Consider the following 17,715-nt stretch of genomic DNA (forward strand, 5'->3'; position numbering starts at 1 on the left):
ACAGCCTGGGGCTCTCGCCATGGCGCTAAAAACAGCCAGGTTGCTATTGCGCCTCGGGCTCTGAAGCCAACCCACCTGCCTAGGCTTCCACACCAAGCCTGAAGGTCTACAGAGCTATTTTTAGAGCCGTAGTGCGAGCCCCCCAAGCCCAAGGCTGTAGATGCAGGTTCCGAGACTGCCACAAGCTGCCGCTTACTGTGTGGACCTACCCAAGGCTAAGCTTTCCCAAATCTTAGTTTCCCTGGTGGACACCTGCCCCTGGCATCCCCCCGGGGAGGCAGACAGGAAGGACGGTCAGAGGAACCAGGACACACAGGGAGGTTGTGTCTTCCATTTTATTTAAAAAATATATTATTGTTATTATGTACAGAATCAAACAAGGCTGCGCAGCTGGGTTTCCCCTCCCATCTTAATCCAACCCTGGGGCTACCAAGCAAGAGGGTGGAGGAGAGGGCACTGCGAACGGGCAGGCAGCCTCCCCACAAAGCTCTTGGAAATGCAGTGGCCAGTTGCCCAAGGCCCTGGGGCCGAGAGGAGAAGACCCCTGCCATGCAGTTATCCGCTGATCCATCGAGCAGGGACCTAACCCCAAACGTAGGTCAGGAATCTGCTCAGTGGCCAAATAACCGTCAGTGCTTTACAACAAAGAGAGTAGGGGCTGGGTAGGGTTCTCCTTTTCCCCTGCCAATAGCACCCCTTGCAACGCAGGTGCACAGACCAATGAGAGACGTGCCCTCCTCCAGTTCCCAGTGCTTAGGTATAAGCAACCCCCTGCCCATGCTACCAGCACCGGTATCCCGGGGACGCCTTCCACTCAGCATGACCAGCATCACACACATCACTCCAAAGAGAGCGCCAAAGAAAACCAGGGAATCTATTTACTGCTGGAGAGCGCAGGACACAGGGGGCAAGACAGAGACGCTCCACCGCTGGGGCCGTGCCCTGAGAAACTGCACTAGGTTAGCGCCAACCCGAGGTCACGGTGGCCCAGGAACGGGAAAGGACTGTGTGTTTCTAGCACTTCTGCTTCTGTCAACCCCCCAGAATCTGCTGCTCTCCACCGCCTCCTTTCACTGGATGATGGGTGCAGACCGGTCGTTGGTGACGGTGGGGCGCAGCTTTACTGTGGCAAATGGATTGGTGCCGCTGTAAGGAGAAAGGCAAGAGGAGAAATAAAGGCTCAGGAAAGCCTGTTTCAGTACCGCCGGCCATGGGGCCCTGGCAGAGGCCCCGTCACAGAGAATGTTATGGGGACCCGCTGCAGGGACAGTGGAAAGCTTCCCTGCTGAGAGTGAGAAACAGTCTCATTCGGATGGGGGCCCACTAGGTGCAAGTTACCAATGCCATTAATTATAATACATCCCCATACTCTCTCCTGGTAACCTTCCTCCTCATGCCCCCTGACAGGTCCATTCCCCTTCCTTCCCTGCATGGGACTGCCCCCCCAACCTCCTACTGACAGGACCATTCCCTCCCTCTCCTCTTCACCCCCTCCTGGTAGAGCCACTCCCCTCCCTCTCCCTGGACAGGAACCCCTCCTCCACCCTGGCATGGCCATTCCCCCCTAGCCTTGGCACAGTTCACAAGATGAGCAATTAGACAGTGAAGGAGGAGGAGTTGGGAGAGGGAGCAATGGTTCAAATAAGAGAGAATAGGAAGGTGACTTGGGCATGTGGCTCCTCCTCTCCCCCTGCCCTTTGGCTGGGGCAAGCAAGAGGTCCCCCTGCTGTTTCAATCCGCCTTGACCATTGGGCAGCATTTCCAAGAGTCGCCTCCTGCCCTGCCAGTCGCCCATCCCATCCCCCACTAGAGAGCTCACCCCACTTTGTATTCTCAGAAAGGTTCAGAGGACGGAGAGGAGATGGCGAAAGCCTGTCAGATCCACCTTGTCATCTCCCTGGGGCTGGTGCAGCTTGCTCACTATGGTACATTTGTTAGTGCCCGTCCAGAATAGTTTTAGTGTCCCTCATGATGGGGCTTCCATACCACTTCCCTTGGGAGACTAAGTGATGATCCAGCAGCTTTCACTGGCCTGACTTTCCTGTCCTAATTTGCTCTTAGTTACTCCCTCCCTTTGGACCCTTCCAAATGGGCAGTTCTGAGGGACCCAATTCATCATCTCCTCAACCTGAGAGCTCTTATTCCAGTTCCTCCAGGAGAGGACAGAGAGGAGCCTGGGGGGCCTTTCTAGAGCCTGAGTGTTTTTTCCTTCCTCTCATTCATTGTTCTATGATTTTAACAGCAATAGGAGTTAGTCAACAGGGCAGTAATTGTCATGATCATCCTTCCTTCCTTTTTTGGAAGACTGGTACCACACTTCCTTTTCCCCAGGCACCTCCCCAGTTCTCCAGGACTTTCCAAACAATAAGATAAAACCACCAGGGATCCCAGACTTCACTTACCGGGGGAAGAGCTCTGGGGGCTGCTCCTGCATAGCTGACTTCTGCAACAAAACGAGATAAAGGGTCAAAATCTGAGAGCAAGCACATTGTGCAGGTTAGAGAGAGGCACAAAGGGTGGAGGAGGGAAAGACACACACACACACAAACACACAGTGGGATTTTCAAAAGCACCTAAACAATTAAAAAGCCCAAGTCCCACTAACGGGATGATAGACTCCATATCCCAGTCTCCAATTCCCATTTATTGGACTTGGGCTCCTAAATAGCTTAGGTGCTTTTGAAAAATCCCACTAAAGCAGAATTGCAGAGAACAAATATCCCCCTTTCTGTGCAAGGGGAAGAGGGGATTTTGTCCCTCCACACACAGGCTCCCAGCCCCCCCTCTCTTTCTCAGGGAGGAGGGTGCATTTCTGATCATGGGAGTTCAGGATCCGCAGAGCACAGCAAAGAGCAAACAAATGAAACTGGCACTAGAATTCACAGGCCAGCATGGCCAGAGATGCCCCCTCTGATCACAGGAGGGCCTGGGATACCATCTCCTGCCCCCTGCATGCTTCCTACAGCCTCATATATAGGGCCCTACCAAATTCACGGCCATGAAAAACAGGTCACAGACTGTGAAATCTGGTCTCCCCACCTGTGAAATCTGGTCTTTTATGTGCTTTTACCCAATAGTATACAGATTTCACAGGGGAGACCAGCGTATCTCAAACTGGGGGTCCTGACCCAAAAGGGAGTTGCAGGGGTTCATGATATTGCCACCCTTATGGTCAGCCAGAGAGCAGTGGCTGTTGGCCAGGCACCCAGCTCTGAAGGCAGCACCCTGCCAACAGCAGCACAGAAGTAAGGGTGGCAATGCCATAGCATGTCACCCTCCACCACCAGCAGGGCAGAAGGAAGGATGGCAAGGTATGGTATTGACACCCTTCCTTCTGCCCTGCTGCTGGCGGCGGCGCTGCCTTCAGAGCTGGGCTCCCGGCCGGCAGCCGCCGCTCTCCAGCTGCCGGGCTCTGAAGGCAGCGCTGCCGCCAGCAGCAGCACAGAAGTAAGAGTAGCAGCATTGCAACCCCCCCTACAATGACCTTGCGACCCCCCCACAATGCCTCTTTGGATCAGGACCCTTGCAATTATAACACCCTGAAATTTCAGATTTAAATAGCTGAACTCATGACATTTGCTATTTTTAAACCCTGTGACTGTGAAATTGACCAAAATGGGCCATGAATTTGGTAGGGCCCTACTCATAGAATATACAGATACAGCAAGATCCCAACATTCACAGCCCTAAACGGCCTCTGGGCTGCCCTGGAGGGACCAACCCGGAGAGGAGAGTTCAGTTGCCACAGCCCATTTCATCCCGGTACCTGCCGAGCCCCCGAAGGGAGTGATAACAACTGGCGATAGTGGGACTTGTGATGCAAATATCTGCCCCACTAGGCGCTGGATTAAGACCCCAACTCATTTCACACAGCTTGCTCCACAGTCATCAGCTGGGATTGACTTTCATTGACTGCTGACCTGCGGCTGGCTCAGAGCCAGAGGAGAAAAGCTCCCACTCCTCGATCACCTGAGCTGTCCAGTTTCCCAGCCTGGGTCTGGATTGGAACTAGTGACTTTTAGGGGGTACGTTACATGTCTGCATCCCAATCCCGCAAGCTGGGCAGACTGGGGCTTCACCAGAACCACAGACCCAGAGGTGAAAAGCTACATATTCCATTTCTCAATCCCTTGAACCATCCAGGTCCCTCCAGCCTGGGATTGGAACCAATCACCTAGAGAGGACAGGCTCCAAATCCCATCCCCCAATCCCCTGTGCCATCCAAACACACTTCTGCCCTTCACCCTGCCTTCCTGCCCCATTCTGGGTCCAAATTGGGTGAAAGCCTCTGTATTCTATCCCCCACCTTGCTGAGACCCAAATGCAGGACCTCTGCTCCCAGGCTTTTATTCACCCTTCCCCATCCTCAGCTGCCTTTAGAAGAGGCACACAAAAGAGCTATTGCCTTATCAGGGCAAGGAGGACGGCATCTCTGTCAGCTGGTCTCCAGCCCAGCTCCATCACTCATGGTCCTACTTTTAGCAGAAAGAGCTGCCACCCCGGAGCCACCAGAAACCAGGCTGGGATGTCGTGGAGAAGAGGAGTGAACTGAAGGGCCCCTGCTGCGTAATAAAGGGAAGAAGTGAGAGGAGCCCAGGGGCCAGGGCTCTTCCACGGGATAGAGCACAGAGTTTGCTAGGGACGGATGGACAGGAGCTGTGCTGAAGACGACTTCATCTTGCAGGGAGGTGCAAAGGGATGGACAGGAGTAGCTGCAAAGCAGCCCATGCCCAGCAGAGTAGCTGAGATCAGCTAGGGTGGATTCATGGATGACCAGCAGCAGCACTAAAGAGGCCCAGAAGCATGGGAGAGATGGATGACATCTGTGATTCAGTGAGGTCAGGATGACCCTTCCCTTCCCGCTAAGCGTGGTTGGAGCGGGTGTGTATCATGGCATCCCAGAAATGTAGGGCTGGAAGGGACCTCAAGAGGTCACCAAGTCCAGCTCCCTGCACTGAGGCACTGACTAAACCTAGACCATCCCTGACAGGTGTTTGTCCACCCTGTTCTTAAAACCCTCCCGTGATGGGGGTTTCCACAGCCTCCCTTGGTAACCAGTTAACTATCCTCATAATTAGAAAGGATGTGAAAGCGAAGGTCAGTGTTGGTTGAGGGACACACCCTAACCCACAGATCCCTTCTCACTGCCTTAGCTCAGGTTAGAATAGCGCCGCGCCCACTCACCTTGGAATCCGAAGGAGCAGCAGCGCTAACCAAGCTGCTCCGGCGGCTGCCAGCACCACGTGAGGCTGGAGAAGGGGTTGGTGACTGGGGCGGGGCAGCGTCGTGTCGGTAATTCCCTGCTGATGGGACACTGGGGCAATCCAGGCCATCCACGCTGTGACTGCTCCGCAGCGGGAAGGACCTGAACAAGAGCGGAAAGGAGAGATCCCAAGAAGAAAAGGAAGAAGAAAAGGCCAGAATCCAGCTCTGGGGAAGAGTGCTCTGGGGTCTCTCCATACAGCAAATGTGGTCTGGGTCCTCCCCCTTCCCAGGATCTCTCCAGAGGGAATATTTCGGTTTCCACACGGAATATGTACCCCTAGGATTTACCTAACTAGAGATTTAAAGGCCTCTGGAAATATTGTGCCCTTATTGAGAGAGCCGTAATGAGAGCAACATGTCACAGTTTAATCGAGAAAAGCCATGTCCAAGAGTGCCAATGGCCCTCAGACAAGTTCTTGAGCGTGCTCAAGAGCCGTAGCCTTGATGGGCAGCACCACACAGGACATTGCATCACACACTTGCGTGAAAGACGTACAAACATGCCCTTCAGCAGCTCCCATTACCTGCTGGGCGGTTCCTCCGGGTCTCTTACTCCCTCCAGGGGCTTTACGAAAGCTTTGGGGAACCAGCCACTCCTAAGGCCCCGGAGACAGAGGGGACAATGAGCCTTTGCAGCAACACGTTTCTTAGCATTCCCTTTCCCTTACGTCGTGGAGTCTGGCCAGGGCACAGGGGCAAACATGCCCATTGCGTGGAGGGCCATGATGAGATCTTAAAATGGCCACCAGTCACCGAGCCTTTGCCTTGTGTCTGAGCTGAAAGAACAGTACTTCCAGCAGCACGTGGACCCCCTCTAGCACCAGGTCAAGGCCTTCGTTCAGGGACGACTTAGAGGAAAGAGCACCATTTACTAAGCCACCAGCACCTGGGTTTTCCTGGAAGAGCTCCCCCTGCACCGTTGGGAGGGGGCTCATTTTGGGCACTTTTTTGGACAGAGACAAGGCCAACTCCAGAAAGTGAGGACAGTTTTGGAGACTCCCCTGGGACTCTCTTCTGGAAACTCCCCTTCTCCAAAGGCAGACACAGCTGGGACTAATGAACCTCAAACAGAAAGGCAGCATCTGGGTAAGAACTATATGGCGAGCAGGTGCCCCACAAATTCCAACCCCCACCCTGCCCCAGGTTGCCAGTAACCCATGCCCCATATCGGATGCCAGGCCAGGGATGGCACCTGTCGTGCCATTCGGTAACTGTTCCATGTGGTGCCAAGCACTGTGCCGGAGCAGTAGCTGCTGCCCACGTAAGTGAGAAACCCCTTGGCTAGACCACGACCGGCATTGCCTCTTTTAAGCAGAAAGGCTTGAGGGCAGGGCATTAACCCTTGGAGCCCAGCTCTTCACAGCTGGCTTGCTGCCTTCGCCAAGATCCCCCCTCCAGCCCAGCACCACGGAGACAGGCCGAGCGCACTTACGTGGATGATCCCTCTAGCTTGCCGTACAGCCAGCCGTTCTGCGCCTCTGGGATCAGCACCATGATGATGTCCCCGAGGTTGAACCCCAGCAAGGTGCGGTTGGTGCCAGCAGAGTGGGGCACAATTGTCTGGACTCTAAACACGTTGCTGCCTCCTCCTGCCCGCTCACCGAAGGAGCTGGAGCGCGAGCGCTGGCTGGCGGAGAGTGAGCCTGCCAAGAGCCACCAAGGCGTGAGAGGATTCAAAGGGCTTCTTTCAACCCCAGACTCCCCCTGCAAGACCCCAGCCTGGCTAGGAGGGACCCACCACTGAAGGAGTGAGAAACCTCCATTGTCCATTAGGACCTGGGCTTCCCTATCCCACTCACACAGCTTCCCTAAAGGGGCCCTGCCCCTGCCCGTTTGGCTCCCTGTTCATTCACTTGTGGCCTTCACCCCCACCCTCCATATACCCTGCCCTCTCGTCCTTGCATACAACAGGTGCCCAAGTGCACCCTGGGACAAATGCATTATGGACAGATTTGTCCCTCCCAAATCCAGCCTGTACCTGCTCAAATAAGGTACAACCAGCCTCACACCACTACCCCCATCTACCCAGTCTTACCAGCAGATGAAGTCTTCTGCAGACCTCTCCTGGTTGGCTCTGGCTGAGGAGAGGGTCTAAGAAGTTCTGCAGGCTCCTGGGGGAAGGGGCTTGAACTACGTCCAGTCATGGCTGAGCCAAAATCTCCCAGAGGCCTCTGAGGCTGTTGGAAGGAAATGAAGGTGAGCGTGAGCACCACATAGAGGAGATCTCTCTTCAAGAGAAGCCTGGTCCCTAAAGGATTGTATCCTTCCCCACCCCCAACACTCCTACACACACAAGCTTTCCCCACCCACCCCCCACACCTCGTCTTGTATAGCTAATGCTACCAAGGGAGGAAAATCAGGTGAGGCCTGGAGGTATAGATTAATGGGGACACAGGGGATTGCCTCCCACCCCTCAAAAAATAACAGACCCTGGGAAAAAGCTGGGCTGACCCTCTGTTCTGGGATCTCTGCCCTGGGAGGGGCCATCCCAGGCACCCCCCCATTACTGGACAGATCGTTTGATGGCATTTTTCTCACCATGTCGAGGCAGCTGGGAGTCAGGCGGCCTGACGTGTACCCCTGGCCATGGGAGGCACTGAGCAGGCTCGGGGAGTGTCTGCTGCTTGGATTGCGGCTGGCCTCCAACTGCTCCTTCCACTTTGGCACCTTGCTCTGGATGATGCCCCAGGCCTGGGGAAAGATTGAGAGGAGAGATCAGGGGGAGAATGGGAGCAGATCAGCTGTGAGGTGGAAAGGGGAAATTAAAGAGTGAGGACCCAAAACAAGCTACAACCTGTACCTAAGTGCATTGCCATCAGCAGGTTGAGGCAGGTGAGACACCCTCGCCACTCTACGAGCCCCTCAATCCTGATTGGCAGAGGGCCGACTGTTCTGTAATTCCCATCAGGCCTGACATACTCACTACCCCTAACACACTGCTGTCACGGCATTTATCTGTGACAAGTGTTGCGTGAAGTATCAGCTCAAAGCTGGTGACACACCGGTCATCAATATCATCGTGTGATGGACGGTGCTTAAAGAGCTATGTACATGCGCCAGAAATGCACTATGCTTTGGGGGCAGACCTCATGAACAAGTTTGTCCTAGACAAAGGAATGTTGATTTGCCTGCTTGCCTCGGTCTATGATGTCAATTGAGCATGATGATGCCAGAGACAATTTGCCTCGGAGATAAACACCAGTTATCAGGAGGATGGGGCAATAGCATGACATCGGCACACTGCAGGATACCGCAGTCTGAACCCTGGCGGGTCATCCTAACTCTTAAGGAAAAGACAATGAACTTTGAGGGGTATAAAGAGAAGCAGAAGGGCCCCTTGTGAACCATCACTTAGTGGACAAAGAGGCAGCTCTCTCTGTATCTTCGAACGGTGGATCCCCCACCATGTGGGTCGGTGATGCAGAAAAGCTGCTTTAGGTTAGAAACTTTTCTTAGACAAGAATTGTAAGCTACACATCCCCACATAGAATCATAGAAATGTAGGACTGGAAGGGACCTCAAGAGGTCTTCTAGTCCAGTCCCCTACACTCAGGGCAGGACAAAGGGGCTATGGCTATGTCCCTCCCCCCAACCTCAGGTCAAGCCCCCTCCTTACCCTGCTGTACACCTGGAGGAAGGTGCTGGAGAGCAGCTGGTGCTTTTCAGCCAGGAAGCGGTAGCGGCGCTTCTCCTCCAGCGCGGCAGCCCGCTGGCTCTCAGAGACAAATGCCTGCATCTCTGACTGCAAGCGCCTCACATTCTCCTGGGTGGACAAGCAGAGGAGGGATTGATGTCAGTGCAGCACCCTGAGTCTGCACAGAGCAGTATTTGGGGGCATACACCCGGGGTTCCCCTCACATGACTGGGTCATCAGCCTTTACAACCCCTTTGTTATGCTGAAGCAGCATACAACATTTATAGGGATCTGGCCCCTAATCTTATTTTAGTCTTTCCACGCAGTTTGCCTCAGAAACATTCTGCAGGAGGGAGTTCCACAGATTAACGGTACCCTGTGTGAAAAAGTATGTCTCCTATCTGTATGTCAGCTTGCTGCCTTTTGCATCTAAGGGAGCACCCCCTTCCATTCTAAGGAAGGGAGAGACAAGCTAGAAGCTATCTAGGACTCTGGAGGCATCATCAGCATCTGCTTGTGATGACCACTCTCCTCATTCCAGACTCGCCTGAGTCTCAGGGCCATCCTTACCTCCCCTTCATTTCCCACCTTCATTTCCCAGGTGTTTTTGTCTCGAGTCCTCTCCATCCTCCACAGCTCCGACATGCACTTCTCCAGGTTGGCAGCCCTGTGCTGATACTCCAGTTCGTACTGCTGATGGCTGTCCTGCCGAGAGCACAGAAGGAGACCAGAAACTATGAGGAACATTTTCTAAAGCGGGGAGGGGACTTAGGAGTCTAAATCTCATTGAAAGTCAATGGGTGTAAATTCCTTTTGAAAATGGGACTTAGGAGCCCAGTGAATCCTAGCAACTCCAAAGGAGAGCTGGCCAAGTCAGGCCATGAGGACATGGCAGCTAGGCAAAAGGAAAGTCTCTCTTTCTCCAGTTGGCACGAGACACTCCCCAACCTCTGCCCCAGGGAAAGCCTGGAATATCCTTGAAAACGCCTCAGGGATGAAACAATGATCTAAACCAGCGAGAGGGTGAAAGCCTGAGCTGCGCTAAGGGACTCAAAGGAGGGAGGGGCACAGTGAGGGTGTGGGGAGAGAGCTCCAGCACCCTGCTTAGGGGTGAGGGAGGGGGAAGCCTGCAAACAGCTCAGAAGGGACAGGGAAGGACTGCGGCTCACCTTGATAAACTGCATGTCCAGCTTGGTGTTTTTCTCTATATGCTGCAGCAGGTCTTTGTGGAACGTCTGAGCCTAGACGTGACAGAGAAGTTGTTACAAACTGCCCCTAGCAACTGGTGTTACTGGGCACTGCTGACAGCTGGGGGGTGGGAGGACCCGAAACGGGAGAGTTAGGGAGTGCCCAGGAGAAACCCCACTCCTCTGCCTCCTGATGGACATGCTTAGCCAGGCATCTGCAGACAGAGAGTCGATACCACTTTTCCTCCCACGTTTTGTCTTGTCTATCCAGACGGAAAGCTCTCAAGGGCGAAGGCTGTCTCTCCATGTAGGTTGGGACCTCTAGACACTGCTGTCATATCAATAACCACACAGCTGGGAAAGGGTTAACATCCTTGTTTTACACAAGTCCTCCCCTTTCTACCCCCACCCCCAACAGCACTACCAGGGAGGGAGATGGAAATATTGGCACATCAGAACTGGATGCTGCTTAGATTACATCCCCCTCCTAGGGTTGACAGGTGTCTGGTTTTTGACTAGAACACCTGGTCGAAAAGGGACCCTGGCGACTCTGGTCAGCACTGCTGACCGGACTGTTAAAAGTCCAGTCAGCAGCACAGGGGGGCTAAGGCAGGCTCCCTACCTGCTGTGGCTCCACACAGCTCCCAGAAGCAGCAGCATGACCCACCTCCGGCTCCTGTGCACCGGCTCTGCAGCTCCCATTGGCCGGGAACTGCAGCTGTGGGGGCAGCACCTGCGGACGGGGCAGCACGCAGAGCTGCCTGGCTGCGCCTCTATGTAGGAGCCGGAGGGGGGACATGCCGCTGCTTCTGGGAGCTGCTTGAGGTAAGCGCCACCTGGAGCCTGCACCCCTGATCCCCTCCCACGCCTCAACCCCCTATCCCAGCCCTGATCCTCCTTCTGCCCTCAGTCCCATCCCGGAGCACCCTCCTGCACTCCAAACCCCTCATCCACAACCCCACCCCAGAGCCCACACCCCCAGCCACAGCCTGCACCTCCTCCCACATTGCAACCCCTGCCCCAGCCCGGATCCCACTCCCACCTTCTGAACCCCTCAATCCCAGCCCAGAGCACCCTCCTGCATCCCAAACCCCTCATACCCAGCCCCACCTCAGAGTCTTCAACCTCAGCCAGAATCCTCACCCATCCTCATGCCCCAACCCCCTGCCCCAGCCCTGATCCCCCTGTCACCCTTCAAACACCTCAGTCCCAGTCTGGAGCCCCCTCCTACACCCCAAATCCCGCATCCCCAGGCCCATACCAGAGCTCGCACCCTCAGCCGGAACCCTCACACTCCACCCCCAGCACCCAACCCCCTGCCCCAGCCTGGTGAAAATGAGTGAATGAGTGAGGGTGGGAAGACTGAGCGACAGAGGGAGGGGGGGATGGAGTGAAAAGGGGCAGGGCCTCAAAGGAGGGGCGGGGAAAGAGTGTTCGGTTTTGTGCGAGTAGAAAGTTGGCAACCCTACCCCCTCCCCCAGTTCTGTTCACCACAAACTGGGAGCAACCCACCCGAAACTCGGTATGGAAACAACAGGTGGCATCTGGCCACCGCAGCTCCATAAAACACAGCTCCATTAGGCCCAGCATACGGCTACCGGCTGCTCCCAGTAGAGATGGGCCATGTCAAGATACTCACCACTACTTCCAGGTCAGAGTTCATAATTCTGTGGGTGTCAGACATCTGTATCAAAATTTGGCCTTCAAGAAAAGAGATCAAAGTATCATAATCAGACCTTCCTCCTTGTGTGCATCATTCTCCCCCAGAGTTAGAACAAAGGGGCCATTAGCACTAATCGCCACTGTTAGATGACTGGGCGCAGCGTTATCTTGGTGCAAAAGTCCAACTACTATTGCTATGCATAAGCTGTCTGCTGGGGCTGGGTCCAAGGTGTGAGGAGAGGGTTTCAGCCAATTCGCTTCATTCTATAACAGCTGCTCAATCCCTTTCTATGATTTCACTGATTACCCTCAGAATCTGCATGTTATAAACCACACCCGAGGGCTAGTAGCTTAGTGTGCCATGGGAAACCGTGGTACCAGCTCCCGGTCTCCCAGTCTTTTGCATAGTGGAGTTAGCAAGGGGTTGGAAGGCTGGGATCTGTGCCCCAGGGCAAGCCATTGTGTACTTCACAGCAAGCCACATCGACAGTCTGCCCCAAGGACCCTGGTTTCTGCATGACACTGTGGCAGCAGGCTGAAAATTTGGTGACAGCTTCATCTGCATTAAATATCCTGTTTGTAAAGAATGCAGAATTAAATATGCTAGCACACTTAGTGGTGCCCGCCCTACGTGGCTTGTTTTGATAGTACAGTCCATTTAGTTTACACTGTCCCTATGTTTTCCGTTTGAGATGTGCCACAAATTTTTGTATGAATAAGTTGCGACGGATGGGGGTAGTTAGAGTGACGGGTTGCTGAGTAGGAAGCAACTGGGGATCTGAGGAAGGCATGGGAGGCAGTTGGGGACTGGGAGATAACCACGTTTAGCTGGATCTTTTTGCTAACGTGATCAGCAGTGAAATAGTTAAATTGCCATCTTTAGGTTTCAGAGCTAACCCACACAGGTGAACGGGGGCTGCCTCCCGTCTCGCCGAGTTCTCGATTCAGGCTGGCTGCAGACTCACGAAGGCAGCACAGCGTCGTTACGGTTGGTTCATGTATTCAGAGTTTCCCTCAGCGCCGGGAGGATGCGGAACATGGTTTGTGTGACATGACAGCTGGGACGCTTGGATCAGAATGCTGCAGCCAGGGCTGTGCGATCCCCAGGGCTCCGTGCGCTGCTCTACCATGGAGAGCAGGAGGCCTGGGCTTCCGTCTCTGAAGCGGGTGGGACATGGGGAGGCTGGGCCTAGTGCTCTGCGGGGGTTAGTGCTCTGCAAGGCCACGCACAAAGCCCGGCTTTCAGGCCTCGGGATCAGTGGGGGCTGGGAGTGCTGCACGCACCGGGCCTAGCGCATCGGGGGTTGTCATGCAGGAGACTCAGGCTCCTTTCCCAGTGCGGTCCTTCGTTCCTCATGCCGCTCGGTGCAATGGGAGCACTGGGGCGGGGATGGGATGGGCTGGAGAGGAGGGCAACATTTCAAATTGACCTACCTCCTAGAGACGGTCATTGGAGAAACTTACCCAGCATTTGCGAGGTGGAGCTCTGCAGGGCTTGCTCCCCAATCTTCTGTATTGCCTTAAAATAGACTTCAGCCGCCTTAGAGAGTGCTGCAGAAATACAAGGAGAGAGGGCAGCTGGATTAAAGCTTCCCTAAATGACCCTGCTCCATCCTTGTCCTCTGCCCCCTTTTTCCTCAACTCTTCCCTTCTTTGCCACCTCCCTTCCTCATCACCTATTCTCCTGCCTACCCACAAGATCAGAACAGCCCCAGGAGCACAGACTGACGCCCCCCACCTGCCAACTGAGGGCGATGCCCATGGACACAATCCCAGCTGTCCCCCCACTAGGCACAGATGGGAGACGAGACAGCACTCACCGTGGAAAGTGCGTAAGTAGTTGTTGCCCAGGTAGACCAGGTTCTCCAGGGCAGGGTTAAACTGCTCCAAGATGTTCTGTCATCCATCCGAGTTAGGGAGAGGGGTGAAAGAACACAACAGGTTAATGCGATCCTCCTGCATGCCCATGGGATGAAAGAGGCCTGTGCCCTCCTTATGTGATTCATCCCACAGAGCTGCGGCCTACCCCTCCCACCAATCTCTGGTTTCAGGCTCAGGCACCCTCCTCATTGGGGAGGTCCAGTGCTTGCATCTTCTCTTCTAGCTGAGAGCAAACATCGGGGTGGAGTGATCAGGAGCTCACCCTTCCCTCTGAACTTTCCCAAATGCTACTACCGTCACCCAGAATCTAGTGGGTTTCTTTCCTACCTCAGGGATGGGCATCACTTCCTGGCAACCATGTCATGAGCATCAGGGCCCCATAGGTTGATAAGAGTCAAATAATGGGGCAGTCCTAACCCAGCCTCATAGGTCCATTTACTGTATTAATAAGGTGGGCAGTGTGCACAGCACCCCTTATTGCATGCCACGCAGGGGCAGAAGTCTGGAAATTCAGATGTGGGATTTAAGCACTGCACAAAATTGAGGAGACAAGCCCAGCACAGAAAGGAAGCACCCTCACTTGTACATTCTAACCCAGCTGGGCATGGTTGTGTGTAGGGTTCTTTTAGAAAGAGCTCCAATCCTGGCAGCATCTTTACCAAAAAGGTGCATTGTATAATTTGATCTGTACATCGGAGACCAGTGAGATCAGTCTGGTCACTAGGGCAAGGAGCTGCACAGCCACTAATCTACCCTCAACCTGAGGTCAGAGAAACTAGTGTCTGGGCATGTTTGATTCTCCAGAGAGTTTTAACACTTGTCTACGTTCACTGGCACTCTCTACTGTTGAAAGGATTTTTTTTCTCTTCCCTCAAAATTCACTGTAAGATGCCAATTATAAGCAGGGCCCATGCTGTGTGCGCACAGGTGGATGTACACCTGTAACTAGAAAAACACCTGTAACAACATGCATTCACGGAGGGACACAGTAATTGGCCTGGACATATATCAGTACTCACTAATCCTTGGTGTCTCTTCAGACACACACAGATTTTCACACCAGTCATGCAAAGCACACACAGGGGAGCTCTCTGGCCAATTTCTATCACATAAAGAAAAGGAGTACTTGTGGCACCTTAGAGACTAGTCTCTAAGGTGCCACAAGTACTCCTTTTCTTTTTGCGAATACAGATTAACACGGCTGTTACTCTGAAACCTTTCTATCACATGCCGCCCCTGGACACCTTCAATACAGCCCCCCCACACACACAGAACACAGGTGTTAGAGATAGGTCTTTCCTATTAAGTAACACATAATTTACCCCTCCATTGGCAAGGCAGAATTACTCCCCACTGTGTATTCTCCAGGGCTTTGATCAGTCTAGTTTTATAGGTCCCAAGCAATGGGGCTTCCACCATTTCCCTGGGAGAATATTCCACAGTCCAGTAGATCCTCACTGTCTAGAAAGGATTCCTAAAATAAGCCAAAATGTTTCTCAGTTTCAACCTGTTTCTTTCCTGCTCTACCCTCTTGGCTCACTTCAAACAATCTCCCTCCCTCCCTTCTGGGACAGCCCCCCAGCTGAACCGCTCTAGCTCTCCCATAGCAGGGATTCACTGGGAAAGGTGCTCTGCCTTAATACACCAGAATGCCCAGAGGTTAGCCCCAGCACCGCTGGGTTCCGCGCTGAATTACACCACACACCCTGTCGGCCATTAGTCTGTTCTCACACCAGACCAGGATTCATAGAGCCTTGGAACTACACCAGTTTACACCAGCTGAGGATCTGGCCCACAGATTTTCAAAGCAAATTAAATCAATTAATCTTAATTTAATCTTCTCCATAGAACATTGTGTTTCTCTTGTGCTTTTAAATCCTTTATGAAGGATCCCCGAACCCCCATGCATCTCTCGCCAATTGGGAACAGCCCTTTCACTCCACAGCCTGCAGGGAGGTAACAGCTCACCTTATAGATGGAGATTGTGGATCTGTAGGACTGCTCCATCTCACCAGCCTTTTGCAGGGAGGCGAGGGGCTCCCAGAGATCGAGAAGTTGGTGGGCAGAGGACGTGTTGTCCTCAAAACTCTCCTGAGAATCCAATTGCAAGGACCTAGATGGGTTGAGACTGTCTCTGCCTGGCACAGCAGGACACCAGGAAGAAACATGTCCAACGTGAAGGGATGAGAATGCCACAAGGACGTTTAATAATTCACCAGTCAGGATGTTAGAACTTGATCCTTGAATGTAACCAGACACCGAGGAGAGAGGAACCCTGTGACAGCCATGAGGGTCATGTGACCTTCTCCTTTAATTATTTATTGCAGGTTTCAATATACAGCTTGCCCCCCATACCATCACATACTGGTCCAGCCGTCTTCACTATGCCTCACCACTGTGACACAGATGCCAATTGGTGCCAATGGGGAAAGGGTTCCCTATTCTTTACGAGCACCTCCTGTCTCAGACCTCACAAACTCACTACACCTAATACACCGCTTTCATGGTCTTTATCCATAAAGGGTAGAATGTGAGATCTCTACTGAATGTTTGTAACTTATCAATACTCATAATCATTGTGAGATGTGTGTATGAGTGATGTTTAAGGAATAATGTAGTTATATAGAAAAACACACCCTTATGGCCTTGGATTGAAAGTGAATCACCAGGAAATAATGTGTCTCAGTGATGGCCCATTCAAGTGGGAGGAAGTTGTCACCCTGTATTGCTCAGTTGTCCACCTTTGCACCAACCCAGAAGTCAATGGAAAACCAGCGAAGTATAAACATTGGAAAAAACTTGGCACTGGCAGTGGAAAGGATGGCAGGATGGCAAGGGGATCGTCCTGTCTGTGAATAAAGACAAGAGACTTATTCAGGAGATCACAGGGTGGAGAAACACTCTGCACCCATTCACTGAGGAGGTAACTCGATGAGTGGGGGTGCTTTATGGAAGACTGGATCTTAGCTCCTTGGGGGCAGCAAATGCCTGAACTTTGGGCTGAGCATCTATTTGACTAGATGGGGAAGGTAACTGTGAATAAGTGTAGGCCCTACTTCACATTTCATGATTTTGTTTTGTATGGTGCCATTTGTTTCCATCACAAACTTGTTTCTGTTGAATCTCTATTTGTTCTTAAATAAATTGTCCTCTTGTTTTACTATAATTCCTCCCTTGGGAATGGAGATTTCTGGGGGTATCCAGTGATAAGGGACTGGACACCACAGGAGGACACTTTGAAGGCTCAGAGGCTGGGGAGCCTTCATAGTCAACCTGCAGGGCAAAGGCAGGGCCCGTGCAGCCCAGGGGAGAGCGCCTGAGTGGCTGACAGGCTGATTGTGTTAGAAGCTAATACCCAGCTGGCACAGGCAAGACGCGCTCGAGCTGGAGACTGCTGGCAACAGCCCTGTGTGCTCCAAGAAGAGTCATAACCACACCCCTTCCCAACTCTTAGAGAAACAAAATTTGCTCAACCTGCACCACCAAGCCTGACTAGTGGCCTTCGTTTAACTCCCTCATGCTTGCAACCTGGTCTGACTGGCATCCCTACTCCAAGACACCATACCTCTGCCCACAACATATCAAACAGACCCCAGGCCCAGCACAGCTCTCTGAGGTGGGGGAAGCACCTCTCTTTACAGGTGCCAACAATCATCTTTTGGATGAAATGCAGGAGAATTAACACCCTAATGCCTCAAGATCATTAGATTCCAATGCACTTTGGTGTATCCTCTATTCTCCTGACCCAGATCCAACTGGGTCATTACAGACTGCTTGCCCGAAACACCTGGACAGCTGTGGGATGTTGCTGTGCATTCTTAAACAGCCATTACATTCCACCCAAGAAGAGGCTGCACTTCACTGGTGATTGATCCCTTCATACAGATAGAGGGCAGGATTCTGCTCATATACACATTGGTGTAAATCAAGAGTGATTTTGCTGCAATCAGTGGAATTACACTGGTGTAAAATGACAGGTTTCAGAGTAGCAGCCGGGTTAGTCTGTATTTGCAAACAGAAAAGGAGGACTTGTGGCACCTTAGAGACTAACACATTTATTTGAGCATAAGCTTTCATGAGCTACAG

At 52.8% G+C, this 17,715-nt stretch overlaps 1 protein-coding gene across 3 annotated transcripts; it reads right to left on the reverse strand.

The window, feature by feature from the left end:
- Positions 1-321: 321 nt before the first annotated feature.
- BAIAP2L2 (BAR/IMD domain containing adaptor protein 2 like 2) lies at positions 322-14,761 on the reverse strand. Of its 3 annotated transcripts, XM_048833925.2 has the most exons (13): positions 13,569-14,757; positions 13,213-13,299; positions 11,726-11,787; positions 10,069-10,140; positions 9,488-9,604; positions 8,882-9,028; positions 7,804-7,956; positions 7,301-7,442; positions 6,698-6,908; positions 5,790-5,861; positions 5,185-5,365; positions 2,403-2,443; positions 322-1,146 (listed from the first exon to the last, which is right to left on the reverse strand). In XM_048833925.2, exons 2-13 carry the CDS (start codon positions 13,217-13,219, stop codon positions 1,071-1,073), a joined length of 1,281 nt encoding a protein of 426 aa, XP_048689882.2. In that variant the 5' UTR covers positions 13,220-13,299; positions 13,569-14,757; the 3' UTR covers positions 322-1,070. The 3 variants fall into 3 exon arrangements, with proteins under 3 accessions (XP_048689882.2, XP_074980132.1, XP_074980127.1); XM_075124031.1 differs by lacking the exons at positions 322-1,146; positions 2,403-2,443 and adding an exon at positions 3,801-4,559 and having other exon boundaries at positions 13,569-14,761; XM_075124026.1 differs by lacking the exons at positions 322-1,146; positions 2,403-2,443 and adding an exon at positions 3,801-4,562 and having other exon boundaries at positions 13,569-14,761.
- Between the last annotated feature and the right edge of the window lie 2,954 nt (positions 14,762-17,715).

Source organism: Caretta caretta, chromosome 1 (genome assembly GCF_965140235.1).
Source record: "Caretta caretta isolate rCarCar2 chromosome 1, rCarCar1.hap1, whole genome shotgun sequence".
NCBI lineage: Eukaryota > Metazoa > Chordata > Testudines > Cheloniidae > Caretta > Caretta caretta.

Bases quoted from the DNA above. Each gene is read 5' to 3' on its own strand.
- BAIAP2L2 (XM_048833925.2), bottom strand. The intron at 9,029-9,487 runs GTGGGAAATGAA...TTGTCCACCCAG, and splicing joins AAAACACCTGGGAAATGAAG to GAGAATGTGAGGCGCTTGCA. The intron at 7,957-8,881 runs GTAAGGAGGGGG...ATCTTTCCCCAG, and splicing joins TCCTCCAGGTGTACAGCAGG to GCCTGGGGCATCATCCAGAG.